This window comes from Sphaerodactylus townsendi, linkage group LG07 (genome assembly GCF_021028975.2).
Source record: "Sphaerodactylus townsendi isolate TG3544 linkage group LG07, MPM_Stown_v2.3, whole genome shotgun sequence".
NCBI classification, from domain to species: domain Eukaryota; kingdom Metazoa; phylum Chordata; class Lepidosauria; order Squamata; family Sphaerodactylidae; genus Sphaerodactylus; species Sphaerodactylus townsendi.
This window is the reverse complement of record NC_059431.1, coordinates 85,272,478-85,297,759: the sequence shown is the minus strand read 5'-3', so window position 1 is coordinate 85,297,759 and position 25,282 is coordinate 85,272,478. Positions and strand designations below refer to the sequence as shown.

The 25,282-nt window shown below is 40.9% G+C and overlaps 2 protein-coding genes across 4 annotated transcripts in view; both read left to right on the top strand.

Moving 5' to 3' along the window:
* FREM1 (FRAS1 related extracellular matrix 1) overlaps positions 1-7,291 on the top strand; it is an 89,949-nt gene extending 82,658 nt beyond the window's left edge. For all 3 annotated transcript variants that reach the window (XM_048503924.1, XM_048503926.1, XM_048503925.1), the window contains 2 exons: positions 3,733-3,818; positions 4,457-7,291. In XM_048503924.1, coding sequence (XP_048359881.1) covers positions 3,733-3,818; positions 4,457-4,656 — 286 coding nt within the window. In that variant the 3' untranslated portion in view covers positions 4,657-7,291. The remainder of the gene's footprint in view (positions 1-3,732; positions 3,819-4,456) is intronic.
* A 5,497-nt stretch (positions 7,292-12,788) lies between these two features.
* CER1 (cerberus 1, DAN family BMP antagonist) lies at positions 12,789-15,854 on the top strand. Its single transcript, XM_048504207.1, has 2 exons — positions 12,789-13,474; positions 15,007-15,854. The coding sequence occupies exons 1-2, from the start codon at positions 12,914-12,916 to the stop codon at positions 15,298-15,300; spliced, it is 855 nt and encodes a 284-aa protein (XP_048360164.1). The 5' UTR covers positions 12,789-12,913; the 3' UTR covers positions 15,301-15,854.
* Positions 15,855-25,282: the final 9,428 nt, after the last annotated feature.

The following is a 25,282-nucleotide window of genomic DNA, read 5'->3' as shown; positions in this document are numbered from 1 at the left end:
GGAATGTTTATGTTAGCAGTACCAACATTTCAGAGTATCTTTAGGAGACCCTCCTGATGATACCACTCCTGATGATACCACAAAGGTTTGGTGAAGTTTGGTTCAGGGGGTTCAAAGTTATGGACCCTCAAAATGTAGCTCTATCTACTATTAGCTCCCTTTGGAAACAATGGGAGATGGGCACCCCCTTTGGGGGTCCATAACTTCGGACCCCCTGAACCAAACTTTACTAAATTTGGCTGGTATCATCAGGAGTGTCACCTGATGATATTCTGAAATTTAGCCTAACAACTGCACCCCCGGCGGCCGACAAATTAAAAACCCTAAAAAATTTTTTAAATACAGCTGACTCATGTATAAGTCGAGGGGGGCTTTTTCAGCACAAAAAACGTGCTGAAAAACTCGACTTATACACGAGTATATATGGTAAGCCATTTTCATATGTTACACTGAACACCTGAAGCTCCTGCATCTATGTGTGTACATTTATTGTACACATGCATTCACTTTATAAATGAAACCAGGGACCAATAACTGGATCAGTGTGGATTTTTTTCACTTGTCCAGCTGTACATGTATTGACTGTAACATAATTACTGAATGCACATACAAAGAATTATCAAGTATACATTGTACACAGATTGTATGTGTGTTCGCTGGAATTGTAGACAGGGCTTCCAGCACAGGTTTAGCTGACACTCTGGCTTTTGTGTGCAGTTGACAAGCATAGACAAAAGCAAATTATGTTTAAGAGGCACAGACTCAGAGATTATGAAGATACTTTGCTGATCAATGTTGACTAGTAAGGAAGATACTGTTTAGCTAATTCATCCTTACAGTCATTGATCTATGCTCCTCTGGGATGATTCAAGAATAACTTCCAACTTGGAATATAGCCCATTAACATCTTAGAAGTAGACATAATTAAAAAAATAATGTAAATTCTGACACTAAGTCAAATCAATTTAAGAAACAAGGGTTGGATGTCAGCCTTGTCATTTCAGTGTGCTGTGCTTAGCAGAGTCTGCACAGGGTAGGTGGCATTTTTAAAATCAGGGCTGTAATTAGATAAAATAAGGACAGTGTTTATATTTACATCTCTCATCTTGTCCAATTTGTCATCATTCTCTTTATGACTGACATGGGCTATTGTTAATTGCATCCTGAATTAACATATTCTCTTAGCTAATATGTCAGTTGATTCAGCTGTTAAAGTTTTTGACTTTCTCCTTCCAGTATGTTTTCCCCCAGTTGACTCTGTGTGATTTGCTTGGAGATATACGTTACTTATCTATAGGTCCTGTTGAAATCACTAAGATTTATTTCCAGGTAAATGATTTGAGAACAAGTGGATTAGACAGAATTAAGTTATACTCCTCAACCAGGGCCAAGGTCTTTTTGGCACTGGCCCAGTGGTGGGATTCAGCAGGTTCACACCACTTTGGCAGAACCGGTTGTTAAAATGGTGCTTGTAAACAATCAGTTATTAAATTATTTGAATCCTGCCACCGAAACCGGTTGTTAAATTATTTGAATCCTACCACTGTGCCGATTCCTGATGGAACTCTTTGTCCATTGAGCCCTGAGGGATGTGACTCAGTTCTGTAGAGTCTGCAAGAAAAAGATGTTCCTCCAGGTTTGTGAGTAAAGGCAATGACAGCTTATACAACAGTTAGGCTGATTCCGCATGGGCCAAAAACACCAGTGTGAAAATGCTGTGAAAATGGTGTAAAAGGGTTTAAAACGGTATAAAAGTGTTTATACTGTTTTCACACCATTTTCACACCACTGTTTTTGGCCCATGCGGAATCAGCCTTAGCCTTCCCTTGTTTGATCTTTTTTGGACTTTCCTTCAGACTCCCTGCACTCATCTTTTGGTCTCCACCTCATTATTTCATCTCTACCACCATTACTACATATTAGGGTGTAGTTGATTTCCCTTTGTATTAACATTGGCATTAAATATCATCTATCGGATGAAACATAGAGTGCTATCTCTTTCATTAGGCTTTTTAGTTAGTTTTTAAAGGATTTTAAATACTGACAACAATTTGTATTTTATATGCTTTTATTTGATCAATTTTGTATAGTATTATACTTTTTAATGAATTGTAAGCTGCCTGGTCTCGACTGGAAAAGGAAGAATATAAATTCAATAAATAATCAAATACTGATCTTACTATATAATTGAGCAGCGAGTTCCCAATGATGAACCAGAAAAAGTGAAGAGCTCTGGGAGATGTAGTCCAGAGGGTGCTATTTCTCATGTACAGAGGGGCTGATGGGACCACAACTTCCAGACTCCTTCTCCCCCCAGCCAGTAACACTTCTTAAAGCTCTGGGGTCCTCACAGGACTGTCCTATTCCTTGCCTAAGCCAACTCTAGGGTAAGTTGGCAGCAAGCCTGGCACCAGTGGCCAGGACTGAACAGGCCATCCCACCCTGGGCAGTGTGGGGGGAGGTTGAAGGCCTCACTGCAGCCAGAATGGTTCTGGATGAAGTGGTGAGAGCAGGTCTGTGGGGGGAGAGGCCTCACCACATCCACCCAGAGCATTCCAGGAATGCTACCAAGAATTGGGTTGAGGGAGGGGAAGAGAGAAAGAGAGAGTTGGAGTAGGGTAGAATGCGAATGAGTGCTGGGGAAAAGCAGAAAGAGAAAGAGTTAGGGTAGGAAAATAGAAAAAGAGCTGGAATAACTGGGCAGACAAAGTGCTGGGGTAGGGGGCAGAAAGAGAGTTGGGGAAGCAAGACAGAAAGAGAGAGCTGGACTAGCAGTGCAGAAAGTTAAAAACAGAGCTGGGCAAAAAAGAGAGACCTGAGTAGGGAGCCAGAAAAAGAGTTAGGGTAGTGGGGCAAAAATAAAGAAGATTAAGAAAAGGGGTCGCAGGATAGAGAGGGAAAGATAGAGAAGAAGAGAAAGAACAGAAGAAAAAAGGTGGGGAGTAATGTCCTCTTGACTCCCCACTTATGGGTTTGCAGATCCCCATGTGGGTTCCCACTTTTTTTACACAACAGACGCCCATCTTCACAAGCACCCTGCTACCCCCCCCCCCTTTTGAAGCCAGGATCCAACTTTGCAAATTGGAGGTGCTTATGGAGTTCTCCCCATCTTCAAAGGAGGCCACCCAACTCCTTTGCAAAGCTGGGATCCAGCTTTATGTATGTATGTATGTATGTATGTATGTATGTATGTATGTATGTATGTATGTATGTATGTATGTATGTATGTATGTATGTATGTATGTATGTATGTATGTATGTATGTATGTATGTATTTTTTGATTTGATTTGATTTGATTTGATTTGTATCCCACCCTATCCCCACAGGGGTGGCCTTGGAGATGTGGGGAAATCTCCCCATCTTCACAGACACCCTGCTGACCCTCCTTGGCAACGCTGGAATGTTTGGGGGGATGCACCATTTCAGTGTTTGTGTTGGGCACAGTTTCCTGTAGATATGCCCATCCAAGTCTCTTGCCCTGGGATGATTAGTTTTCTAGAGCCCGGTGTCTTTTTTCACACAATGGGCTTTATTTCATAGTTTATCTCTATTTGCCTCTATTTAGCATGGAGAGCTGCATTTCAAATAGCTTTTCAAAAGGGAATTTTATGATCACAAGTTTTGAAATGTGTTGCTCATGAGCCATACATGCCAGGAGACATGCCTGTTGCACTTTAATCAGTTGGACAAATGCTACTTCTGACTCCACAATCTTTATTTATTGAGCCCAGGTACCATGGCACTTTAGCAAGCGTGGCTTCCAAATTACACATGCAGTGGCTATGGAACTTCAGTGAAAGGAGACCCTTTTGGATAGGTATGTGTGAAACAGAGAGTCACCGTTGCCTCTATCTTACATTTCTTACCAAAAGATGTAGAAAAAGGAAGGATAATATTCAAACCCTATTTTCTTAGAATACTTGTATCTGTCTATGGAAGTTCATATCTAAACCTTTTAGCTCATATTCATGCAAAGCAAATTCCCAGTTTCAGAGGTCCCTTCCAAGTATACCAGCTCTGCCCTTGAAGCTCTTCTCTGATTTGGCCTCTCTCCCAGCCAATTCTATTCTTCTGGAACTTTTCCCTCCCACCTAAAGAGCTCATGGCTCAGCTTCATATTGGTTCTTGTGAAGAACAGTTCTTAACCAGATGGGATCATGGGGCTGGCCAAGGGTCAGTGCTGTAGCCATTTGCCACAATTCATAAGTGCAGGTACTAATGATAGCTGGGATGTTATTTCTAAAACAGGGTTTAGGTTTTCACAGTGAATCCTCTCTGATTAAAACTTCCATGAACAGAAGATATTTATCTACGTTAATTATCCCTCAAAAACAATACAGCGTTAGAGAATCAAAACATGAAGCAACAGGTAAGAATATTTAGGAGAGTTGTTTTGACTGACCACTTTGTCAGCTGTTTGATGGATACCAACTTGCATGATTTTATTCATTATAGGTTTGAATGATCAAAGAAATCCAGGCGAGTTAGAATGGAATGATGGAGAAAGTGTCAATTTCACCAACTGGAGAAAAGGCCCACTTCGTCTTTCAAAGAAAAGAAGGAACTGTGTTTTAGTTCAGCAGAAGGGGAAATGGCAACGAAAGGAATGTAGACAGGGTAAAAGATACAACTATATATGCTCCAGAAAACTGTAAAGAAAGCTGACATTCAAACACATACATGGCCTTTCTTGTGTACAGTGATTTAAAAACATATTTATTTGAGAGTGCCAGAAGAGCTCAAAATGAAGGGACAGGTGACAGATTTGCAGTAGGTTTATAAAAATCTGTTAGACTTTAAAGATGCAACAAGATACCTTTTTTATTTCATAAAAGATGGAAGAAATGAAATTGTGTGCTACACCTTCATGTCTCTTTTATCAGTGTTTTCAGTGTATAGAGTATAAACTCCTTGATAGGAACTACTGGGTGGGCATGTACGTGATGATTTCCTGAACAGGTCACCTTACTCCCACAATGTGACAGTGGTTTGAGTCTTAAATTTTGAAAGAGTTACAGCAGGATATCCTGCTATATGTACACACAGATACACAGTGCTGGTCTCAGACATTTTTAAACTTGAAGTGATATATACCTTCCATGCAGCTTTGCAATGGCTCAGAATGCTAGAGGATGAACATGGTGGCTTCTTTTGAAAGTTCCACTGAAAGTGACTTTATGTGCTTGTAACCTTGTGACAAAGTTAGCCCTGTGATATACTTTAGTGGATTTTAGATGTTAAATTCTGATAATAATTGAAGGTTAAATGTATTAATGTTCTCTTTCCCCACAAAACCTAAAATGTGGGTGGGGCTCAGATGGTAATGCCTTTCCACCAACTGTCAGCATTAAAGAATCCAGTCAGAATTATTCAAAAGTACTATTATGTCTGTTAATAAACCCAGAGTCTTGTTTGCAAAATACATTTATGCCTCAGGGATTCTTCATGGGTACAACTTTTTTCTTTTACAACTAGTACAACTTTTTTCTTTTTTCCCCCCAGTGTCTTGGGGAAATTTGATTTTTTTAAGCTTACATGATGCCTTTTTTTCCTTCTCACTACACCAATGACAACAACATGGACTGGAACAAAGAATAGGTGGAATTTTGTCAATTGGAATTACAATCTCTGTGTGGGTTGGAATTGAATTACAAGACCCCATGACAAACTTCTGGATACTGGACAGAAACTTGCCCTAAAAAGATGAAAAATTGTACAGCCATGTGAGGATGACCCAGCTGACACAGGGTTAGCTTTCCTGTAATCATATGTGTCATTCTTCAAAATGGTCAGGCAATGTAACTCTCTAAGTATTATAAAATAATTAGTGAAGTTGTAATTTGTGTGGGCTCAGTGTAAACTTGGGGAAAGCATGATTATCCTGATAGGATAGGACAGGATAGGAATTCCTGATGAACTGGAGAAAAGGGAGGGCAATGTGGTGAAAATAAATTGGAAAAAACACTATAAATATCTTAACAGGTCAACAAGATTGTAATAGTCACTAATCTGTAACTCCAAAAGACTGCCACTGACCTATTAAGCATAGCGCGCTTACACCTTGAGGATCTTCAGGGGCTTTTCAGTGTGCAGTGGTGTTGCAGAGGGGTCTCCTTGTGTTTTTCTGTTTACGCAAAAGAAGTCATTCTCTGTCTGCCCCAAAACTAGCTTGCTGGTCTCAATGAGCCTCTGCAGCTTTTCCTGGTTCTCTTAATTCCGCCCATCAATTCCTCTTAAAGGCACATATCCCATCAACCTGTAGTTGCAAACAAAGGGGTTTGTTGAAGTCCTTTAAACTGCATTTATATCGATGTACCTGTGATAGCAGTTATATCAATGTGGCACCTTTCCCAACATAAACCCCTCCCTTGCAAAAAAAAAAGGCAAAACCGTTCCCTGGACCACACACTGCTGAAGAAGAGGACCATGTGCTGGATCCACTCTCTCTCTCTCTTTCTTCCTGCCACTGTTGCAGCCAGGGAAATTGTTTTAAAATACAGTCTTGTTTGAAATAAAGTTATAAAAAGCCCTCTCGATCATTGGAAAGAGTGCTCTCCCAGTCATCGGAGGGGCAGAGGCAGAGCAGGGGAGGTGGAGTGGAACCAGATAGAGACCCTGCTTGTGTTGTTCCTATTGATGTGTCAGTCCAAGCATTTAGAGAGGCAGGAAGGAGTCAGCAACAGGGAAGAGGCAAGGGAGAAACGTACAAAGCAGCATAAGGAAGAGTGAGACTAGGTGGGTTGGCTGTGGGCGAAGGGAAAAGTCTGGGGGAAAGCTGTGTTCACTGTCAACTCTGTCTCCTCTGGCTATGAAGCAAAATTAAAATCATGGTCTCACTTGCTGTGGGGAGAATAAAAAGCGGAAGTGGGGCTTGAGGAAAAATAAGTCCATACAAGAAAGCTTGCTGTGAAGCACATTGTGCATAATCGGCCACTAGTCCACTAGAAACAAAACGTGATTTCTCAGAAGAAAATCCATCTCTGTTATTGGCATCAAAGATGATGAGGATTATACAAACAAATTAGTCTCCTATATTATATAAATGTTTTCTTTTTAGGCACATTTGAAGTGAGTGGTTTTTTAAAATTATACATACATTCTTTAGAGAATTCTGGAAATAATAGCGTGTTTATCATAACAAGGTTTTGCTTTATTTAAAATTTAAAAAACTGGTGCTAATCAACATTTGTATTCCAAATACCATTCTATATGTATGTAGCTACTGTAATGCCTGAATATGTACTGTTAATAAAAAAATTACAAATGATTAAAAACAAATTTTTAAATGTTGTGGCTGTGTCTTTGCTGCCCTCTAATAGTCTACATTAATGCTTCTTTGATACAAAATTTGTTGGCATAGACAGAATATGTCAAATATCAGTAGATGACAATGGTATTTGCTGCTTCTTTGCTGGAGGGTGAAATAGAAGTACTTAGGGCTCTGGTAGTGACCAAGTAGGAAAGAGATCTTGGGTTGTAGTAGTTAGTTTGATGCAAATGTCAACTCTGTGAATAGCAGTAATGAAAAAGTCAAAATGTGCCATGTGGTCTTATCCTCTGTAGAAAGAGTGCCGTGGTCTGACCACTATGTCCTGAAGGCTCGGATTGATGCTCCTATGCCCCCCCGTCTAGGTGACGGGCATATTTTAGCCCGCCCGCGGAGACTAATGGAACCAGAACGGTTCCAAAATGCTCTACGGGAACTCCCCGCCCCACTGGCGCTTACTCTAGATGAGCTGGTAGAGAGAGCTGGGACTTCAGGCTCTCTGAAGCCAAGTCGACGGTATCGCTCCAAAGCGTCCTCTCCGTGCCCGCATCAACCCAGCTCCTTGGTACACCGAGGAGCTGAGGAAGATGAAAAGGGAACTGAGACGGCTTGAGCCGAGGGAGTGGCCCGGCAGTACTTGACGAGGGGTCAAGACACTCATATCGCATCGTTTATGAGAGTCCTCTATGAGAGTGCTGTGAAGGAGACGAAGCCCGAGGGCATACTTTGCTTCCGCTGTTGAATGTGGTAGTTCGCGCCCAGCACAATTGTTTCGTGTAATTCGGACGTTGACGCACTTCTTCGATAGGTCCAAAAGGAGACTGATTTGGCATTAGGCTGTGAGGCTTTTTTGCAAACTACTTCACACACAAAGTCCTGACCCTCCATGCCAATCCCTCCCTGCCACTCATTGGATACGGTATGTGAACTAGAGGCCCCTGGGCCGTCTTTTGGGTCCCTTTCTTGGACCACTTCAGCTTACTTGACCCAACGTAAGATGCTGACAGGATCCCTGGATGCTGTCACGATCTACCACTTGTCCTTTTGACCCGTGCCCTTCCTGGTTGGTGAAAGCCGCGCAGGGAGGAGCTTCGGAGCCACCTGTTGGATATAGTCCAACTGCTCCCCTTTGAGCAAGGAGTTTTCCCTGGTCGGCTTAAGCAGAGGCAAAGTGGTCCGCTTCCGCTCCTAAAAAGACCGCGACTTAGATCCCTGGGAGATCCGGCCAATTACCGCCCAGTTTTCTAATTTTGCCATTTCTTGGGCAAGGTAATTGAGCGAGCGGTGGCGGCTCAGCTCAAAAGCGATTCCTGGATGACAACAAAGCGTACTCGGATCCCTTCCAGTCTGGCTTCAGCGCTGGTCATGGGACCGAGGACGGTGCTGGTCACTGTTGTGGACGGCACTCTCCGACTACACTCTGGACAGAGGCGGTTCGGCATTGTTGGTGTTGTTAGATCTCACCGCAGCGTTCGATATGGTAGACCACGACCTTTTTTTGGTCCACCGGGCCTAGCTGGTATCGGGGTTCGAGATTCAGCCTTAAATTGGCTGATCTCGTTCCTCCTCGTGATCGGGGACAGCAGGTGGCATCGGGTGAGATCTCCAAAGCGTCGCCCCATTATGTGCGGGTGCTACAAGGAGCGATACTCTCCCTCGATGCTTTTAATATCTACATGCACCCCTGGCGAAGTCTAGTTCGGAGTTTTTTGGGCTCGCGGTGTACCTCAATACGCTGATGACACCCAGCTCTTGTTCACAATTGAGGGGACAGCCCGACCTGCGGCCCCTGATGCTCCTTCCAGCGTTGTCTTTGATGCTGTGGCTGGTTGGTTGGAGTGCAAAGTCGGGTTGAAGTTGAATCCCACTAAGAGCCCGGAGGTCCTGTGGCTGGGTCAGGTGGGAGTGTCCACTGCGGCCTTTGGCCTGCCTACCCTTCTTGGCATGGAGGAGCGTTAAAATTAACTTCACCGCCAAGGAGCCTGGGGTGACTCTGGATCCATCTCTATCATTGGTGGCTCCAGGTCACCCAGACATGCCCAGGCAGCTTTTACCATTCCTGCGGCAGGCACGGCAATCTGGCCCTGTATCTCCCGTTCTGATCTTGGCCACTGTGATCCATGCCACGGTCACCTCTAGATTAGACTACTGTAACTTCGCTCTGGCAGGCTTTACCTTTGGCCATGATCCTGCAAACTGAAACTCGGTACAGAATGCGGCAGCCAGACTCCTTTCCGGAGTAGCAGCAAGGGACCGGATTACTCCGGTCCCTATACCTCAACTGCACTGGCTGGCCGATCGAAAGTACCGGGTCATGCTTAAAGTTTTGGTTTTTTTTGACCTTTAAAGCCATTCGCGGCCTTGGCCCTGCATATCTAAGGGACCGCCTCTCCCTATATCGCTTTCCTTTCTAGGCCCCTCCGTTCACCTGGGAGGCGGACCTACCTAATTGATCCCCTTCTGGCCCTGACATGCGATCCGGGCTGGCCTCTACAAGGGCCAGGGCTTTTACGGCTCTGGTCTCTACCTGGTGGAACAGGCTTCCAGGTGAGATCAGGGCCCTGCAAGGGATTTACAAAGTTTCCAAGCCCGGAGGGCCTGTAAAACGGACCTTGTTCCGCTTCAGGCGTTTAGCTCCCAGCCGGGATGATTATCAACCGCGAATAATAAGTAAACATCCCTGGCCTTCACGTTGGGTTCATAAAAGGGGGAATAGAATAGAATAGTTGAAGCCATCTCTAGTTTAATATTTTATGTATTTTAATTAACTTATATTTATGATGTTTTAAATTTTTATGTTGTTGGAAACCGCCCTGAGCCTTCGGGGAGGGCGGTATACAAATATAATAAATAAATAAATAAATAAATAAATAAATAAATAAATAAATCCATGCTCGGGTTTATTAGGAATGCAACTGAAAATAAAATGGCCATACTATTATGGAATATCCATGACATGGTCACATATGGAATACTGTTTTACAGTTTTGTCTCAGAAAAGTTGGGAAAAGGACTGAACAGTTGGGAAAGGGCTGAAGAGAGCAACCACCCTTTCCATAAGAAAAGACTAAATGGGTTGTTGCTTTTCAACTTATAAAAAAGATGACGGGGCAGCGGGCAGGGAGATCAATACAGAAATTTATAAAATTATGCATGGGGTATTGAAAGTAAATAGAAAGAATTGTTTCTCCCAGTCTTGAACTTGCAGGCATCTGCACAAAGAAACAACAGTGCAGGTTGTAAGATCTATGACATCTATGCTTGCTGCCCATATGCCTGTATGCTGCCTACTCCGAGATCACCGTCTCAGAAATTCCTTACAGCAAACTGCTGATGAACTAAGCTTCCCCTACATACTCAATGTGCTGGATCCAACAAATTGCAAGTGCTTATGCAGTGGATTTTTCCTACCTATCTCTTCCAACCTTCTTTGCTGCCCCTCTAAAAGGATTACTGAGAGTCAGGGTATTCCCATGGATTTAAAAAGTCATGTGGCACAGGGGCTGTAAAGCGAAGGAGGAGTAGAAAGCCTGGCACCACACTGCTCAAGTACATGCAGAGTTTTCCTCCATACTAAAGAACCTTCCTCCAGTGAAATAGACTTTTCATCTATTGGAAGAGACGCTTGCTCCAGAAGAAGGTGACTCTGGCTTGTGGAAAGTTAGCTGCCAAAGAGTGGTAGGATACAACCTACTATTTTATTTTGTAAAATAGAGATTTCAGCCTAAAAGCTTGACAAAAAGGTATATTTTTAATCATGTGTGACCCTGAGATGTATAATCATGCAATCCCCACTTACTAGAGGAATCTGAAAACATGTCAATTGCTCTACAGTCTCTCCAAATGAAATTTAAAAAGTACTTTGAGGCAGTTTAGGTATTTTCAGACACCTCAAAAGCTGAAATTTGACACATTAATTGATAGTCTGAAATGTAAACATCACCTTAGAAATAGGAAGCAAGAGAATAAAGATTTCATAGGAGGCTGACATTTCACTTAGCCAAAGACACATTGATTAACAAAGATGACCTTGGATGTTTGCTTTTAATGAAGTGGGCTCTAATCCATAAAAGTTCATCTGACCAATAAATCTGTTTAAGATTTCACTAGATTTCCTTTTTGTTCATGATGTAACAGATAAAGGGGGCTATCCCTCTGGAAGATTTTACTAGTTTATTTTACATTCCAAGATTATTTTGGGCAATCAATCTGAAAGATCAGAATTCTGAAATGAAAGAAAAACAAATGAATTTTACTGGTCTGAAATAATATACTTCACATTCAGTCTAAAAGTGTAATGTAACAAGCTGGAAACCAAATTCTGAAAATGCTTCTGAATAAAGATTATCTTTTCAGTAAATCTGCCTTAATTGCATTCCCTATGTAAACAGCTGTTTGTGTATTATGATGCCGTTTGCTGTTCCCAGGGATTCTGTTTGTTTTTTGTTTTACCCCTTCAGTATGTCTCCTGACCAGATTCCTGTTTACTCACACCAATCCACAGTCTTGTTCCACTGAAAGAATGCTTTTGGACAGCCCCAGCACTGGGTAGTGTACAGAAACCAGGTTGCAATCTGTCACAGTGTGTTGTAATTATACTCAAGTCTGTATGTTTGACCTATTATGGTTTTTTTCATTTATAAGCTTTTTTATCTATAAGCTTTTTAATGAATTTACAAGTTCACAACAGAAGATCACTATCATAGCTTATGCTATAATACAACATGACTAACAGCATTCACATTTGCCATTTAAATATATATCCTTCCTACATTTATCTCCGCCTCTATCTCCTTCCTCAGCCTCTACTGTCTGATTTTATCAGCTCTTAGATGTAAATACATGAACCTTTCAGCTGTACAGTATGAAGGACCAGACACACTGACAGAGCTAAATAAATGCAAACTAATATTATGGTATTTACCTTACTATATGAATGTGAAATAAAATACTGTCTAAACAGCCAAATATGCTATAATCTCACTTTCACAAATAGATTGACACCTGTTCAAAAATAAGAGTCCTCCATCAAACTACCTTCAGTCTTTGTCTATTTTTGTTTAAAACCGTCTCCTCTCCTTTATGTTAGGCTGACCTTCCAGCTTCCCTTCTCCATCTACCTGCAGATGGGGAATGAAGTATGACAAACTGTATTGGAAGTCAAAGGGCATTTGAACAGATTTATTGAAGGAAGAGGTTTCTTGTCTAAGGCCTAGTTCATTAAGACATCACATCATCTGAGGAAGTGGGCTCCTGTCCACAAAAGATTATACTTCAACAAAACTGTTCACTTTTAAAATGCCACAGGATACCTTTCTGTTGTGTTGCAATAGATTAACATTGCTGCCCTACTTGAGAATGTATTGGAACACAAATACACATTTAGGAAATTTCCACAGTTCCCAGACAGCCTCTAAACAACTTATCCAAACACTGAAAATCACCCCTGCCTGGGAAAACAGATGCTACTTCAGATAATGCATTCTGAATACACATTCTCCAAGCTATGAAGGTGGTTAAGATACTCAGGATACTCTTACAATCACAGTCTACTGTTAATGAGCATCACCTGCTTTGTCCCTCCTTTTCACCCTTCTGTAAGAGCACCATTTAGACTCTAAAACTGAAGACTTCATATAAATAGAATGATCTGCCTCCAAACCATTTTTGAAGCTGCAAGAAATCGAGGGGAAAAGGAGTTCTCCACCCGAAAAGCCAGTATCATGTTTCTGCTACTGATTCAGCTGCTGATTTCATGCTCTGGAACAAAAGAGCAACCGGAAGAACTGCAGAAAAAAAGAGGAGAAATTCCCCACTTTTTGACTCAATATTTGCTAGTGAAAGATTTAGAAAATAATGAGGGCATTTCAGAACTTGGTCTGTTTGGGGCAAACTCACTGGCAGAGACGACGAACATGAAGAAAGATGAATCCCAAAGGCCCAAGTTTGTTTCCCCATATACAGATGCAATTCAAGTTGTTGGAAGCTGGGTTACCACACATGTGTCTCCATATTCAGAGGGTGAAAAAAGCCCATCTTCCCATCCACACAGCAAAAGAGAAGCAGAATCAGCCTTCAGGAAAGATGCCAAAAGGTTTTGGGATCTTTTTATGTTGAAAACTAAGTCGAGGTCTGAAGAAGTTGTCCTTCCCATCAAGACCAATGAGATGTATGAGGAGATTTGCAGCACTCTGCCATTTTCTCAGGTAAATAAAATTAAACCTAAAAGTATATTACTTGTCTAACCTACTTTTACACTATCAGGAATGTTTATGAACTACTGTTGCTATTCACGCTGCACTTTTAATTTGCAAAATGTTATTCTGTAGCAGCAACTGTGTGGAGTAAATTTCTATTTTCCCAGTTTTACTGACTGGAAATTGAAGTCACAACATGGTGTTCCTGACTTTTTACTTAAAATCCATTCTAAAAATGAAAATGTATTTGGGGATGCCAGACAGCCGTAGCCATTGGCAACAATGTTCTGTAACAATAACTTTTATATTTCTGCTGCAGACAATCATTTCACCATGTAAATACATAAAATGTATGATGTCCCTTTTACATAGATGGAAGCTATGTAATTTCTGTTCAAGAATCTGGAGTAAACATGCCGCATTGAGAACACATTTTGTGCATGTTAAGAGTTTCCTATGTTGAGGTAGCAATATGAACATATGCCTACCTATCAGTCATAAAGTATATATAATATGTTGATATTAACACCACCTCCATGCATGACTAAGTTTCAGGTTCTTTTGAAAAAGGAAAAAACCCACAACTAAACATACAACAGATTTTTTTTCCTTAAAAAATTATATTATATATTCAATAAAGAGGATAACAGTTTAACGAGATGGTGTTAACTACCTGATGCGTGACTTACAAAGTCACCAGAATAAAGCTGATCACTATTTCTCACACTATTTCTCACCCTCCACCCAATCTATATTAGGAGGTTCTAATCCTGGCCTTCCTTACAAGGTAGGTCTAAAGGATTACTGATACTTAAAGAAAAATCAATTGATCAGCAGCATGGTAATGTTTCAAAGGGAATCTTGCATTTATAGAGAAGTCTTCTTGATCTGGCCTATGCTCAGACAGTTTTTAGGCCAGTTTATACCTGAGCTGGGCCAGATGATTAACATAGGCCAAAAAATTTTTGTTTGCCATCTTGTGTTTTTAGTGAGTTTATTGATAGGCATAGTGAATTTTATGTATTTGTAAAATTATTTTGAAATGTCTGTATGCTGTCCTGAGTCCAACTTCGATCAGGGAGGGCAGGATATAAATTTAATAAAAAATAAATAGGCAAATAGTTGATCCACTAAAATCCCTCAAAAGTAGATTAATAACTTTAATGGGACAGACATTAATTACTATTGTTCTATTGTTTTCAAAGGCAGAGCACCCTTTGCTCCTTAGTCCCAGTAGCCTTTGGTGCAATCTGAGAACTTGTTTTCCGCTAGCATTGCCTAATCTAATTAAATTTACAAAATTTCACTCATCTTGCCATAGGATTTGAAGGCTTGAGCCTCAGTGACATGCCCCAACATCATCTTCTCTGCCCATTCAATCCTTTTATTTTGAAGAATCTTGAAAGATTGCCCACTACTAGACAACATTTTAGTTGATCCTGAAATGGTATTATCTACTATTACATGTATGTGAGTGCATTTGTTCGTTTTCTAACAAAGTGTCTAAATAAGCGCTTTAACAGGAGTGTGCTTTCTTGTAGAGTATTGTGTACGAGAATTGTGAGACGGTGGTGATGCAAAACAACTTGTGCTTTGGGAAATGCAGTTCCTTCCATGTTCCTGGCCCTGAAGATCGCCTTTATACCTTCTGTTCTCACTGCTTACCCACCAAGTTTTCCATGAAACATTTGGAGATGAACTGTACCAGGGCTGCTCCTCTGTTCAAGGTGGTTATGATTGTAGAAGAATGCAAGTGTGAGGTTCAGAAGATTAAAGATCCTGAGATAGGATTTCTGCACTCAGATGTGCATGCAAATGTATATGAACACAACTAATCCTTTCAAAGCTAGCTATATTCTTCCCATTGACAAGGAGAGACAAGATGTCCATTACACATGCCACTACTACATCTTGTTCTGTTTTTATAAAGTCTTGACACTTTTATAAAGTCTGATATGTATGGTTCTCTTGTATAAAACAGACAGTGCCTAAAGGAGCTGTTGCTGTATGTTGGGTGGGTCATCACTTTTACACTTCAATCCATGTATCTCGGATATGATCACTGTTACACTTCATGTTTCTTAGATATGATCCATGTATCACAGAACTAAAAAAAATAAGGCATCCTGACTCCAAGAATTTTTTGTTTATTGACAACATATCCTGTACCTTATACTCGGTACCTTCACTCATAGATAATTTAACTCAGTGTACGAACCATTAACTAGTTTAACTGTATCACCCTTGGACATTTCTTTTTACAAATGAGCAGCTGATCACTTTTTGTGATCTGGTGCTATCAAAATATTGGATTTTAAAGGAAAAAACTAAATATGGGAGAAAATAATAATTATGATCTGTTAATGGTGGACCAATCTTAATAAGATAGAACAGATACATTTAACACATTTCTTGTTGTATGGAAAGGCAAGCATGCTGTTTAACCATTTTTATTAATTTCCCTTTAATTTGGGATTTAATTTTAATGTGATTAAATTGTGCTTTTTCATTGCAACTCAATTCAAATGTGCACACGAATTGATTTCATTCAACAGGACTCTAGGCACAGAACTGTAGCCATTCAGTCCAAACCCAGTCATGTTTTCTTAAATCCTGATGTGTGCAATTACTCACTAGTAAATTTTGGAGGCCTAGCAGTTGTTGGACTTAAAGTAGTATTTTCCCCTTCCAGTATTGTTTTTGTGGACATCACATGATTACAAGGGCACAACATGAGGTTTGGGAAAGGGAATCAACAGAAATCCCCTCCATTTGTATAAACTGCAGATCTAATATACTGGTTTTTTAATGATAAAGACCTTGGAGGCATTTTGATGATCAAATTGCATCATATTGACTATTTAAAAAGTGGGACGATAGTTATCCCTTCCAAACAGACACCCTTTTATTGTCACCACCTACATTAAGGAAAATAACCATTGTTGTTTCTCCGTATATCATCGGATCCTTGAGAAAAGCAGCTTCAGGCCTGTTTTTCTAGCCTCCTACTGAAAAAAAATCATCTAGATCAAAGGGAATTCTCTGTGTGGATAGCTGGTTAAATTGGCCCTATGTGTGAATTTTCTCCATTTAGCTGGGAGGTGTTAAGAGAAAACAACAGCTGTAGTAATTGTTAATTAGATTAGTGCCTTAGCTTTTTGGGGTGAGTGTTTAATTAACCTAGCAATGATCAGCTGCATGTAATTAACACTGTATTCTGTTATATGAAGGATGTGTTAATTGGATCCGATTTTCAGAGTGAACTTCCACATTCAGAACAAGTTGTGACCAGGTGCTAACAGAATATTGCTCAGAAAAAAAAATAGAGCCAGAGGATACGGGTCTTATACAGACTCTAGAGTCTTAAATGCAGTAACAGTGGAAATGCAAAAGGGGGGCTGTTTCTGAAAAGTTCCCTATTTATTTTGATTTGTTTTACTTTAATTTAATTTAAATTTACAAGGTTTCTCAGGGATGTCCCTAATTGGGGGGTGGAGGGGAGGGATATTAACAAATGTTCAGTTATTGCTACACTATATCTTATGTATCTTTAAAGCTATTTGAACTGCTGTTAATTGTCAACCCTTGGAGTTCACTTTTTTCTTTCGCATGTGCAATCGGATTACTCCTTAAATGCTGAGTAGATAAAGTATCTTAACAATATACAAAGTGCTGTCAGCTTGTAGGTCCAGATTTCAGTGGCCATCGATGGAGATCACCTGAAATAACAGCTTGGATGTCTACAGTCCTTTTCTGTTAAGCGCAACTCTCTTTAAAAGACATTCAACATCTGCCTTTTTAAACAACAGATAATGAAAAAGTCAAGTCCCTGCCAGTTTAACAGTAGCAGGCTGCTAATAACATTACATCATCTGTCAGCAAGATTTACAGACTTTGTGAACAAATGGAAGCTTCACTTCTAGCGAGTGTGTCAGGCTCTTAGTAACATCAAGGAGTTGATTAAAATATGGCCACATCCATTACCTAAATGTTTTTGATTAATCTATAGGGGTTTTGATGCATGAAGGATATGGCTTTTGACAGACTGTTCAATTAGCTTGCTTCTGTGTTTCTTCTGCTCCGTATGGTTGGATGCATGAAACTTAGTTACAACTGTGAATTTGCACAGTGGGAGCAGAATGGCAAACTGCAGTATCAAAGCTCTGCTAATGACCTGAGTTTGATCCTGACAGAGGTTAGTTTCAGGTAGCTGGATGATTCAACCTTCCATCCTTTTGAGGTTGGTAAAATGTGTATCCAGCTTGCTAGGGAAGTTGGATGATTGGGGAAGGGAAGGGCAAACTACACTGTAAAACATGGTTTGCCTAGTAATCTGTGAAGTGTATTCACGTAGTACTCATGCAGTAGGCTAGTGGTGGGTCCTGACCAGAAAGTGGGTCCCAGGTCATTTTATTGATTTGTGCATGCTCAAGAAAGTCACCATAACAAGTAAATTTACTCTTGTAGGTAATCACACCAAAATAATTGGGCAGAGGTGGAGCAAGGGGAAACTGTGCCTGGCGCTCGAGTGCACCCTGTGTCCCTGCCACGGCATCACCCCCCCTGTGCCACCCCAGAATGCCCCCACCAGACTTCCTCCATGGCCCGGCCATGCCTCCACTGCTGTTCCCCCTGGGGCGTCGCACCCCCGTCCCGTGGATGCTACACCACTGTAATTAGGAACCACTGGGTTAGTAGGTGCTAAGGCTACTGTTTGAACTGAACTGGAAGACCCAGGGCAAAGATGCCTGCTGGACCACAGGGTTAAGACAATTTATTTTCATGCTTTATTTATAGTCCACCTTTCTTACTGAGATTCAAGCTGGATTACAAAACTGAAAAACAAGTTCATGTGTTCCACTCCACATTGCATGAACTAGTTCTTACAAAAATGTTAAAAGTGTCTACAGTGTGGCAGTTTAAGTGCAAGCAGTTGGCAACCAAGCCAACCAAGCAAGTGGTTGCCTTCCACAACTGATTTTTAAAAATTGCTGTACATAAAACTTTAGCATGTAAAAAACAAGGCTACATTCAAAACCTTTTTCATAAAATCTGTCTTTTTTCCCTTTCAATGGGCGAATCCCCACTGAGAAATTAAGCCAGATACATCCCGGTTCCAAAAGAAACAGCACCTTTTTCATCATGGTTTCTCCCTCCCCACTGCAGCATGTGTCTAGGGAAGACCTCGATATCTGTTCGACGGGTCTGTTTTTCCTCGTCCTGATTGGATGTTGTGTTGGGGCAGGAACTTTTTTAAAAACTTTTTTTCCGCAGCTACATCGCTACATAGATGTGTAGGCAGAATTTCCCCACTTCTGCGTTTGAGCAAGGTTTCTTCTGATTGGCTATTGTGTTGGAGCAGGACCACTACTCTGCCCCGATTGAAAATTCATGTTATTCTTATTCTCATTTTAACGTTCGAATGTAGCCATGCACAAACAGTTTATCAAAATCATTGCCCTGTAGTTTCGTATTTACATTTCTTTGTAGCTGTGCCCAGCACACAAAAAAGGCTGCCTGCACTCTGCGCACAGTCCACTGCTCTCTGATTGGCTGGAAGGTTTGAAGGGCGGGAACAATAAGCTGCATCTGTCCCATTTCTCCCCACCGAACCAGCTTCGGAGCATGATTGAAAAAAAGGTGCACTTCAATCCAGGTTAAAAAAAAAACGCATGATAAGGGCGGGAAGCACATGCCAGAACCAGGATGAAGCCATGTTCGGCACTTAAGCCATGGGGAGTCCTTGCCCAAACCGTGATTTTTGCCATAAGTATCACGGGATAATTTGCCCATGGGGAATTGACCAAAGATGATAGCTTTCTTTTGTAGGAAAAAGCTTTTACCATATCTGTCCCCCTAATATTCCTGAAATTGTACCCCCCAGCACAGATTACTGACCTTTATCTTTACTATGTTGGCAGAAAAATATTTTAGAAATACAGTATGTAAATATTGATAGATAAGATTGATAATAGTTTTTAAAGATTTTCAGCTGAACATATGAACTGCCTTTATTTAAAGGGATAGTCTGAGGTGATGTGAAATGGTATAAACATTCCATCTTGTTTGATTTGAAATGAGCGCTTTAGACACGTAAAGCACTATTGCAAACTTGTCCTCCAGAAAACTGCTAATCCTCTCCATCATTCCCAGTATGGGGAAATGTGAAATGGCCACAGGTGTCTGTGAAAGTACATTAACTGAGCTATCTCGGCAAAAGAACTCTGTCAATATATTTCAAATAATGCAAGCAAACAAAATATAATCCTCACTGAAGCTAACATGTGACCAATAGGATTGGAGCCAAAACTTCCATTCTGCCAGCATGATGACACTTCAGTTCACATGTTTGTGTGTTTTCTGAGCCCTCCCTCCCACTGCAGACCTCCACTTTGTCCCTGAGAAACAGCATTTCAGAAGGCCTCAGTGGACAAAAGCAAAAGGAGGGAGAAGGCTTTGCACCCCTTGGGGTGATCTGGATCTAAACTATAAATGGATTTCCATATAAGATAATTCCTCACAGGATTTCCTTATCTCGCAGTCTGATTTGGAAACAAGAGCCATCATTTTCCATGGTCCTTGTTACAAATATATTCTCTAAGGATTGCAGCTAGGGCTATTTTTCAAACAGATGGGTGTGGCCACCAGGTCTTGAGGCCTGCCTGCTTCTCATGTCATTTGCAGTGAGTGTGTGTAGTGCCGTCACCCAACCTTGTTCAGGATTTTTACTGAATGCACATTTTCACAGTGTAATGCAATGTGATATTGGCATGCATATTAAAACGTTTATGTCGATGTAAAGATTTTGGTTTACCTATATTGGGATGGTGGAATTTTGTATTAGCATGACAAAATAAACTTTGGAAGGCAAGTGATTGTAGATTAAACTATGCAATCCTTTCCCCTTGCAGACTGCCTCCATAAGAGAGCATCAGCTGCTACTGCACATGGCATGATTTTAGCATGCTGATTTAATATTTACAGAGTGCCAATAAAATTTTTATGATGACAGCTGGTGGTTCCTGTGGTAATTTATAAACAACAACATAACAGAGACATTGGGGAACTCCCAGGAAGATTCTGCATGGCTGTACAATATTTTAAAATCACAGATACAAAGTTGTTGGGGGGTTTTCTGAGGCAGAGAGAAATTAGAGGTTTTGGGTGCATCTGTGTTTATTTTTTTAGATGATTTGAGATATCTTAAATATCAGAGCAGCAAATGTTGCTTGTATACTCAGAGCAGATCACCTTTCAGATCACCTCACCATAATTCACATGGACTTTTGTGTAAACCAAAAAAATGGTGATCCCTATAAATCTCTATAGATTACTGTTTGTTTATTTTTTTACAAAATATTGTTATTGCTTTTACAAAAATAGCTCTGGAGTGGAAAAATAGCTCTTTCCATATTAATTCTTCAGTAAATTTCTGCGCAATGTCTATTGATCTTGCTTGATGATTTCACTTCAGCTGTTGATTCCACCATTCCTTCATGGGTCAATTCTGCTTGCTTCCTACTCAGATTGTTAACCCTGGCTGCTGGCAAAAGAGGACTGTGGCCACAGCAACCTTCCTGCTACTTATCTTCTCTGATGGGAAAGGATTCTCATGGTGCTAATATCATGGACAACTATTGGATGTTGACTGCATCACCACTATGAGACATATCACAACACACTCACATGATAACTGAAACTGTTTGTTGCCTTATACTGAGTTATATATCAGTTTTACAGTAACAGTCTTACAGAATCTCTGGTGGTGTTTCATATTACCTATTACCGGTACTTTACCCTTTCAGTGGGATTGAACCTGGAGCCTTCTGCATGCAAATCAGATACCACTGATCCATGGCCCTTCTTATTGCTGCTTCACCATGTGATTGTAATACCCTCCTATTTTGGGGGAGTGGGAGAATATATGCTTCTCCTCCCTAACACTAGTGTGCACACTTTTTCCCATTGTCAAGTCACAAGTGACTTATGGAGACCTCATAGAGTTTTCGTATTCAGAGATGGTTTGCAATTTCCTGCCTGTGCATCACAGCTCAGGACTTCCTTGGTGGTCTCCAGTCCACCTACCAACCAGGGCTGACCCAGATTAGCTTATGATATCTGACAAGATGGTGCTAGTCTGGGTATCCAGGTCACTGAGTACCTCCCATGATATATTTATAATATACATAATTCTTTCTCAACATTCCTACTGCTAAAGGTTCTCCCAGCTAGTCTTGCAACCAGCTCTTATACTATACTTACCACAGAAATGCTGTAAAAACTAGGAACGTTCATATTTTTTCTCCATTACTGGCTCCTTTAACTTTATTTTAAAAAACATATTCTTTTTTCTTCTATTCTATATGTTCATTTTTATTATAAGTATTTGTTCCATTGATTTCAAAAGGAAATACATGTCCAACTATATCCTTTTGCTAGTTGATTGGGCTAAAATTGCCTTATCCAAAGGATCCCCCATGCCAAATATCAAGCTGGGTGACCTTGGGCTAGTCATGGTTCTCTCAGAACTCTCTCAGTCCCACCTACATTTCAAGGTGTGAGGAGGGGAAGGTGATTGTAAACCGCTTCAAGACTCCTTGAAGGTAGAGCAAAACCGGGTATAAAAACCCAATTCTTGTTTATAGGCAAAACTCTTACTTGTACAGGGGGCGAAGTGAAATACTAATAAGCCAAGAAATCAGATATAGAGCATAAATAGTAGACTCACTAGTCCACTTGCTGTCATTTGAAGTAGGATGGTGACCGTTCAGATGAGGGGAACTCAATGCTGTCCCCTCCTGTGTCTTCTGGTGCCTAACATGTTATTTTCATGGCCTGGTGCTGATAGGGATTCAGAGAAAAATGCTGAAAGAAATGGATTGCAGCACATTTTATTTAAAAATAGAAATTTTAAATTCTATTTCTTAACATATTAACAATAGATTCTCCATCTTTACCAGGACTAGGGATGTGTGATTTCTTTCCAGGGAAATGGTGGTGGAAAGAGTACAATTACTCTGCCCTAATGTCATAAACCTGGTCCAAATCAGCCCCACTCTTGGATGCCTTTCAGTAAAATTGAAGACCAGATGCTAATCTTTTGTATCTTGATTTGGTGCTCTTTGGATTTTTACACGCTTGTGGTCTGCCTCGCATTAAGTGCACATTCCATCCAGGTTGGATTCTCAATTATGCAATTGTTTTGGCTTCTTTGGAAATCACGGCACTGTCAGATCACAGAAGCTTGGTGGTTTCTGAACCAGGCAAAGTATGACTTTTCCTTTCCTTTGCAGAGAAGAAATTAGCATGCATTATGCTTCCTTTGGGTTTTCCAGCACCTCTCTGCTTTTCCCCACTCACTCAACAACTCTTCTGGTCAGGATTGAAAGAGTTTTTTAAAGTTTTGCACTGCAGGTCTATCAGTGGAGAAACAGACCCATGAACTTGACATGGTTTATTGCATTATTGATAGACCCAAGCTGGCACTGCAAAAGAAGGCAGCAAGCAGTCTTCTCAGAAGGAAATGAAAAGGAAGGTTGGTGGCCAAAATGGCGGATCAGATTGGCACAGCTGGGGATGCTTTGTACCAGGATACTTCCTCTGCAAATAGAAAACTACAGGGATAAATAAACTCAGTTTTATTTCTGAGTAAATATACTTATGCATTCCATAATAAAACGTTTAGCTCGAAATCATATTATGACTATTACCAAAGCAATAATATATGCATTTAAATAATCGTTCATTCCCAGTTTTCTGTTTCCTCAGTTTCTCATTCACTTTCCATCACACCCTACTCATGACAACTTTTGAAATTATTCTAGCTTATTACTGAGCTAGATTTGATTCCACCAAAACACTTATTTCCATCTTAACTTTTCAGTAAATACAACTTTAACTAAATACCTCTTATAAAATCATGTGATAATTAATCTTTCAACTGTCCATTTGTTTGGGGTCTGTGCTGCAGGGCAGAAGTCAGACTAATTTATGGTGGGCATCATGCCATTCAGACAGATGGGGAATGAATTTTGGTAGCCAAGAGATTGTGTATGTGCATCAGTTATGGGTGCTCAAGGCATAATTCCCAGCTGGGAGCACTGAAGCTGCTGTCCATTCTGTGCTGCCTATGGCAATTAGCCATCACTGATGGTCTTTGGCCAGAAATTCACTTAGAACGTTCTCACTATAAAATATGTCATATCAGGGAATTCACTGGGCTTGCACACCGTGATAGTAAATTGTGCTTGCCTGACTTCTGTCCCATACTTGTCTGAAAAACTTTGTAATGAACTGATGGATACAAACATTGATTGATATGGGGTATGTTATCCCTAATATTTTGAAACTTACTTTCTTGAACTGCTTTAATGCAATCCTATGCATAGATAATTCAGTAAGTGTACTGAAATTAATGGGTTTATACTGGAGGAACTCTGCATAGGATTGCACTGTCAGTCACCTTCCAGTATATATTCAACATTACTTATCAGTTTAAGCGTTCAATAGACCAAGAGGACCATTCTTTTACAATATGATCCAAAAGTGTGGTATGCCAACACCTCCATATACTCTGTTGAGCCCACAACTGGGGTGGTTGAAGTATGCACTTTTCTTCATTCTTTGCATTGAAAAAATGCAGTGAAGATCACAACTACGCTATCTGCAAGTACACAATAATGCACGCTAAAACTCCATTAGAAAATTCTGTCCTATTATTCAACATGCGTGATAGTCTTAGAAAAACTTTGTTTAACACTGGAAAGCAAATGCCTATTTAGACTCACTTTCTATATGCATTTAACAAGTTTAAGCTCTGACTCACAAAAACTTAGGTTGGTCTAAATCAGGGGTGGGCAATTATTTTTTCCATGGGGCCGCATAAGAAACAGAAAATATTGTGGAGGGCCGGGCCAAAACGCAGGGGCGTACCTAGGCAAACTGTAGCCCGGGGACAAAACTTGAGTTTGGTGCCCGCCCCCCCGCATATGGGCGGCCACCCTCCCCCACCACGACCAAACAATGATTTTTTTTGCACCAGGTAATTTCTAAATCACCATCACATTATAACTAACATCACGTGTAACCCATTAAGCCTCTATTAAAGGGACAGGATTTTTTTTTCTCCAAGAAGTTGGTCAACCTAGCCAAGTGCCCCTCCACTAGCTTTCTATCATGTCAGAGTTTTCTTCCACATAGGTGGCACACTAGATGCTTACGAAAAACCCATAAAGCATCACCTTTACATCTGCTGAAACAAATTCCTTTATCTTCCAAATTCCTTTATCTTCCAACCTTTCCAGTATTTTCTGATTGGCCCCAAATCCATGCCTGTCATTTTGTGTTAGTGCCCACTCCCCTTTCTCATATCTCCAAATCTGCCGGGGGGGGGCGGGCAATGGGCCATCAGGTGTACTCCAATCGATTGTGCGGCCACTGGCCCATCACTTCCCCCTCCCCACAGCCAACAACAACAAACCTTCCAACGCAGTGGCATAGTAGTTAAGAGCAAGTGCATTCAAATCTGGAGGAACCAGATTCAATTCCCTGCTCTGCCACCTGAGCTGTGGAGGCTTATCGGGGGAATTCAGATTAGCCTGTGCACTCCCACACACACCAGCTGGGTGACCTTGGGCTAGTCACAGCTTTTCGGAGCTCTCTCAGCCCCACCCACCTCACAGGGTGTTTGTTGTGAGGGGGAAGGGCAAGGAGATTGTAAGCCCCTTTGAGTCTCTCCTACAGGGGAGAGAAAGGGGGTGGATATAAATCCAAACTCTTCCTCTTCTTCACTGGGTAACCTTGGGTTTGTCATTCTCT